Genomic DNA, 7,184 nt, shown 5'->3' on the forward strand with positions numbered 1-7,184 from the left:
TTAGAAACCTACAAGTTGTGCCTGTACCCAGGAGCATTGCTTTGGTCTCAAGGCATGCAGACGCAGCATAACCTGCTGATTCAAGTGTAAAGGCAGATTCTTTGTCTGTGGGCTGATTCCTAGCCTTCTGTAAAACAGGCAGAGTACGAGTCCCTATGCGGATACCAGACTGTTAGCTTGCCTGCATCCAGAAGCATGGCCTGATACCATCTTCTATTACTAGGATTGAGACAATGCTTCAGAGTGTAGGGGTAGATTCTCTGCCTGTTTCCTGTATGGCAGTAGCCTAAGACTTTAAATAGTCCCATTATCTTTAAATAGACCCTGAATAAGAGGGGAGAAACCTTTCTACAAACATCCTTTGTTAAAAAAAAAAAAAAAAAAAAAAAAAAAACACACTGATCTACAGTTAAATAGATTTTATGGAAGTCATGCACATCAGCCAGTTATGAACACATGTTTTTATTGCCAGAGAAAGCAGTTTGCAAGAAGTATAATTAGAAAAGATTGTACCCAGTTCTCTCACCTTCAGTGATCTCAACTTACAAATTCCATAGGAACTACTATGATGATATTCTTTTAACCACCCTCATAGCAAATTACCCAATATATGTACACTTCCCAAATTCATCTAATAACTAAACATCCAATCACCCACTAAGTCTCATTTTGGTAAGTCCATGCAGCAAAATGTGACCATTAAATCTGACTTGCATTTTTTTTACAATTTAGCCTAATTTTTAAAAGCAAATACTATTTAAGAAGGCATGTAAACACGGTCAGAGAACACAAATATGGTGGACACCTGGAGAAAGTTTAAAAATCATCCCATACACAAAAACAGCAACTGAATAACAGATTGATTTTTTTTCTTTTTTTATTAGAGGAAGGTGAAGAGCACCCTACCATCAACATTCAACCAATAAAATGTCCCAAAATAACTCCGTACAAAACAGGTCTGCATCGGACATAGAAATTAAGAAAAAAAATGAAAAAGACTTTACATGAGCTTAAAACCTATGGGAAATAAAAGCAAAACAAAAATCCATCTGTTGACATTTTTCTTCAGAGCAAGCAACATCACAGGAACAAGACAGAAGGGATTAGCTGGTGTCCATCTGGGGAAGAGAAAAAGACCATGCTTAGAATTTATCATTTGTAAATAGTTGTCAAACTAAGCACTAGTTATAAATTTTGGTTATATTTGCTTAGACACAAATATACCCCCAAGATGTAGCCTATAGCAACCAGTCAGCAATTCAGATTTGTCACCTACAAGTTAGAAAACACAAGCAGAGATCTAATTGGCTGCTATGGGCAACATCTCTGGTGATGTTGGCTTGCACACCATTCTATATATGCCCTAAAAAGTATTCATTACTCAACATAAGTGCAATGAATAGGGCTTTCATTGTGCACTTTTGCCTATTTGAAAAATATCTATGGTTTGCATTTTCTTGCACAATCTGCCCAAAATTACTATGAACATCTGTGCAAAATTACCACGAACTCGCTTTCATTTTCAAGTTCCCTATATAGAGCAATTGTGGAAGTGGCCATTTTTACAGATAGGATTAATGTTTAGCCCAAAGGGAAACCAGCACTTTATTATTCATAATTGCCTACAAAATTAGGGTTTTTCCCCACTTATCCAATATGTCTCCTTTAACATTTGTGAATATCCCTTAGTAGTTACTGGAAAATTAGTAACAGTCAGAGGAAGGCAAAAAAAAAAACCCATCTGAAGCCTCTCTAATTTGCTGCAATGGGGAAAAAAAAAAAAAAATTCTTTCGACTCCAAGATGGCAATCGGACCAGTCCCCATATCAACTTGTACTGGTAGTAAATCCTGTAGTTTCTTACCCGAGCATTGTAAGCATCAAGCTGTGCATCCAACTCTTCTGCTGACAACTGCTGTTTTGGATTTCTTCCAGCCCCCCTTCCACGACCCCGATTTCCACCTCTGCCGCCACGCCTGTTTGCACCAGAAAAACCTATAGCTCCTCCTCGTGGCCGAGTGATACCACCACCCCTACTTTGGCTGCAAAATATAAAAAAAACACTACTACATTAATGGTGCTGGGGTTGAAAAGTTCACTCATAGTGCAGTATATCTTAACGTGAAATTTAAAATAGCATATATTAGCTATTAATATAAAGCAGACTTTTTAAAGGAATGATGTAGAGCCCTTGACACAAGCCAGAACCCCTGCATTGCAAGCAAAGGTTTTATTTAAAAAAAAAAAAAAATTGAAATTACTTTCAAAACTAAAGGCACATGCAACTAGAAATGTTTCTGAAATTAACTTTGATCCTTGTGTAGTTAGCCTTTCCACCACAATCTGCTTAAATGGTCCTTATAATTTATTAGTATGCAGCAGGTGCTTTTGTCCTGGCCTGGCAGCAAAGCAGCCCAAAATATTAATTTCTGCACCATAATACATCCTGTGTTCATGCAGTCTGCCAAGAGCAGTGGTTCAGCCACTGCAGGTAAAGGAAACATATAGTGTGCTGCAAGCCCTAGTATAAATTACAATATCAAGAACATACATTATCCAAGCTAAATAAACCTTTTTTCCTTACCTCTGTATAGGTCTTCTCTGTGCTTCTATCTGTGATGTGACCAACTGAATGTTCATGGGCCGACCTACAACAATAGGAGAGGGCTGATTTTAGACAAGATAATTATGTATTTTATTTATATAGTTGGCCATGTTAAGCAACTCACCATCCAGTGGTACCCCATTATACTGCTTCATTGCTTTCAGAGCATCGGCTTTTCTTTCAAAGTGCACATCTGCAGTGCCCAAGCTTCGCCCAGATCGGTCATAATGTACTGCTGCCTTCTTTAAAGTACCAAACTCTGCAAAGAGCTCCTGTTGAGAAACCACCACATGTACTGATTTGCAGAGTAGCGAAAGTACAGCCTAACCATATCAGTAAAAGCTTTTGAATTACTGCAGTGATTGTGACCAACTTATTTGCAACTTTATACAGTTTCCTTGCATTTGCATGGTTGAAGACATATCCTATAAAAATTATAAAATATGTACCAGTGAGTTACTCTCCTCTGGATATAGGATTGAGCTTAAAAAAAAAAAAAAGTTGTGTTTCAGGCAGGTTTTCAAGCAGAAGTGAAACTTCCTGGAATGCCCTGCTATTGGTGAACACTCAGCTGAGTAATAAAGGTCAGATGTGCTCTGTGGAGGATATAAAATACCACAAAGTTCAGGTGTGAGCGTGTTTTAGCTAAAATATTTGCACTGTGCAAGAAGGCCCTTGTTTACATTTTATCGCTAAGAGGAGATTCAAATGTTCTATCTGCAGCAATTCCAATGAAAAATTTATTATGGAAGCACAATTATGTGGGTGACAATGCCATCTATCCCTCCCCCAAAAAACACGCATATTAAGCCAGTGACTCCTCACCTGAATATCTGCATCAGAAACGCCAAAGTCAAGATTTGACACAAGAAGTTTTCCTCCAGTCTCCATACCAGCGCCTGTACCAAAACCACTATCGAACAGATCATGCTGCCACTTGTCAGGGAGTTGTTTCGGCTGTAAAACAAAAAACAAAAACGTCATTAATCCAAAAGCCACAAAACACTGCCTGTAGCGCAATGCCCACACTGAAGCCAAGAGATCTCAAAAAGGTAAACTCTACCAACTGCCATACAACGAGAGTAATGAGGTTAACACTTGAGAAAAAAAGAGGTGGTGCAGTCAGACATCTAGGATAGATATCAGCTCCAGCTAAGAGGACTAAGGTAACATTACTCTGCATGCAGGTATGCTACAAAGCCTTAGGACAATGACACCGGGCACAGCAGGCACCAGTGATCTGCTGCCATATCACTCATACAAGATTTTGAGATCTTAAGGTGGCCGTACACATTAAGATCCACTCACTTGGCGACCTACGGGTGGGCGATATCGGGGGAATTTAGGCTAATCCGCCATTTGGCCCTGGGGCCAAACGATCGAATTAGAACACCGGTAATAGGCGCAGTCAGTTTGGGGACAGCATCAACGAGTCGATGCGGTCCCTGATCAGACCTGCCTGATGGATATCTGCCCAATTTCAGGCCAGATATTGGTCAGGCAGGCCCATCGTTAGTGCCCATACATGGGCCGATAAGCTACCGAACCAGTCTAAGGGACCGATAACGGCAGCTACAATCAGCCTGTGTATGGCCACCTTTAATCTAGCACAAACGCATGCTGGGAATCTTCCGTGCATCTACAATGACATCAGGGGGGTATGTTACAATATAATGTCAATTGCCAGTCAATACCAGTAATGCTATGCTAATAAGTTGCTAGGAGAAGCTGGAACATGCACAGTAGTGGAATATGGTGCCTGACCTCCTGGAAATTGCAAGTTGCAAAAAGCATGACGCTACCATTGGGTAAGCATTCTTAAACATAAGCTAAAGTAGGGTTTGGTAAATGGTCCTTACTGCAAAAACAGAAATTTGTATGCCAACATTTACCTTATATTTCACTGCCTGAGAAGTGCAGCATTACTTAGTAACTAACCTTTACAAGTACATGAGACCAGTTATCCAGAACGCTTGGGACCTGGGGCTTTCCAGATAAGGGATCTTTCTGGAATTTGGATCTTCATACCTTAAGTCTACTAAATATAATTTAAATATTGTACAAACCCAACAGGCTTATTTTGCCTCTGATAAGGATTAATTATATTTTAGTTAGGATCAAGTACATGGTAAAGTTTAATTACAAAGGAAAATTATTTTTTTATTAGAACTATTTGCTCATAATGCAAGAGATGGACTTTCCGTAATTTGGAACTTTTTGGATAACTGGTTTCTGGATAAGGGATCCCATAACTGCATAGCATATAGTTTAATGGACTGCGCTAACTAGGAATGAATAACAATGCGACATGCTTGCCCAGTGGTTCCCCAGCTGCATTTGGTTCTTGTAAAGTAGGCAGTTGATTACTAGCAATACCCCTCTGCAAAACATATCTACTTATCAATGAATTTGTTATCTACTTCCAAATAAAAACAACAAAGTAGCTTTAATCTACTAGTAAAAGTACTAGTATTTCAGCTTCACTTGTGCTGCGCAATAAAGGGGAATATTTCCCCTTTATCCTTTTTAGTAATATCTAGGGATTAAACATTTGCATTGCTATTACTTGCAGGGTAATATGGTATTACTTGCAGCCATAGTTCAGCAAAGAAATAGTGAAGGCATGACCGTTTAATGGTTAACTGATCTATGCAAGGACTCAAATTTTCTAAGGAAAAAAATAAAATGTATTTGGACATTTGTATAATGTAGCATCATGACATGAAAACACCTCATTGTGTAGCGTGCATCCCTTATATATAAATATATCCTTTTACAACACAACCCCAACAAATGTTACCAGCTTTACGCCTGTACACACCAAAACACTGAACCATGGGCACAATTTCTATAGAGACTACCAAGAGTGGCTGGTAGTCAGCTGAAAGCTCTGGCAGCTTCCATACATAGAGAAGGAAAGTGATTATAACTGCTTACCAGATACCCTGGGCCGGTGCACCTGTTCACTTAAAATGAAAGTTACAAACATTCCAGAATGTTAGCCCCCCTCAGTGAGACTGCACCAGTCGGGTGCAGACAAAGGGGTCCTCCTGTCTGAGCATGCCCAGTGGAGCAAAAAGCCAAAAGTTAAAAAAAAGCTGGTTTTCCACTCACCCATATGCAGTTAACCCCTTGTTGGTGCAGTTTTCTCCTTACAGGAGCACCCCCAGAGGTTTCAGGTAAGCGTTTACAATCACTGCAGGGATGTCCAATATCCCCCCCCCCCAGTGGTTGTACCTTTCCTTCTCTAAGGCTGGTGCAGTGTTTAGGGAACAGGGGTACTGGCCTGGGGTATCGGGTAAGCAATTATAAGCACTAGGGGACTAACATTTAACACCCCCCACCCTAAGCCCGGCTAACACTAACTGTTAGTGCAGTTGCTCAAACACTGTTGCAGCACAGCAATTCCATGAGCTGTAGGACAACTGGGTTTCCCATTTGGAAAAAAACATTTATCAGATATAAAAAATGTCAGGTGGGAAAGATATTCCAAGCTGAGCTGTAACTCCCAGGCCTGGCAATGGCACTAGGATTATCTACACTGTATGATTAGGGCCCACATTTGGCTCAGCCTCAGAACAAAAGTGAAGCTCATATCTCCATGTTTAACAACAAGAAAATCTAAGGAACTAACATTCATTTACAGAAATTCACGGAGAGATTAGCGCTTAGAGCTGTATAAGCCTCGGCCAGGAGCGCTGCCCCCTAACTTATACTCACAACCCCCCGCAGTAGCAGCCATGTTGGAAGTGCGGGAATCTTATGTTATTCTATTACTGTTACCGAGGAACTAGAGAAGCGCGGGCTCCCGGGGCCCAATCCCACCCGCCCAGCCCGGACCAGAAGGCCGACACCCGGGAGAAGCTGCTCCGGGATACGCTATCCCCTCCCCACGGAGCGCCGGACACAGGGGGCGGCCCCAGGCCCATAATCCCCCGTTGCGCAAACCTTCTCAGACCGGGCCCCAGCTCCTCGGTCCGGGCCTCATGGATGTCACCACTCCAGCAGCTGATCGGTCGGGCACACACCGAAACCTCTCCGGGCGGCTGCCTCCTCCGGTCACCGGCGCCTTTGTAAGGCCACAGGCCCTCCCTGCCCCCGCCTCTCCTACCCTGCTGTACGGTGCGGGCCGGTTCCTTCCGCCGCGGGTCAGGACAGGCCTTGACCGCATAGGCCCTCCGCCTCCCGCCGCTCCTCCTCCTCCTCCTCCGCGGCCTCCACCAATTCGGCCTCCGGCTCCTCCGCGGGCCGACCCGCCCCGAGCACCCCGTCCTCCACCCCGGCCCCTTCCGGCCGGTCTTTGGCTCCGATTAAGCTTGATGATATCATCTAGAGACATGTCCATTTTGTCCCCCATCGCGGCGATGTTTCTCAAGTTAACCGTGTAGCGTGCTCGGATGCGGCCTGTCCTGGAACAATACTACTATCCAGCCGGTGTGAGCCGCGCTTAAATAGCCCCGCCCCGCATATCCGGCACTCCCTGCGTCACTTCCGCCGGGTTAGGCTAACATTTAAACTAACAAACAAAAGTAACCTCTCTTTCAGTTCTTGCCACGAGTTGTTTCAAGGTGGGAGACTAA

At 42.8% G+C, this 7,184-nt stretch overlaps 1 protein-coding gene across 1 annotated transcript; it reads right to left on the reverse strand.

The window, feature by feature from the left end:
- Positions 1-872: 872 nt before the first annotated feature.
- alyref (Aly/REF export factor) lies at positions 873-6,966 on the reverse strand. The gene is given in 6 exon segments (NM_001017027.2): positions 873-1,118; positions 1,864-2,041; positions 2,584-2,647; positions 2,729-2,876; positions 3,430-3,561; positions 6,716-6,966. Coding segments are annotated over 6 exon segments (783 nt in total). The 5' UTR covers positions 6,962-6,966; the 3' UTR covers positions 873-1,103.
- Between the last annotated feature and the right edge of the window lie 218 nt (positions 6,967-7,184).

This window comes from Xenopus tropicalis, chromosome 10, assembly GCF_000004195.4.
Source record: "Xenopus tropicalis strain Nigerian chromosome 10, UCB_Xtro_10.0, whole genome shotgun sequence".
Taxonomy (NCBI): domain Eukaryota; kingdom Metazoa; phylum Chordata; class Amphibia; order Anura; family Pipidae; genus Xenopus; species Xenopus tropicalis.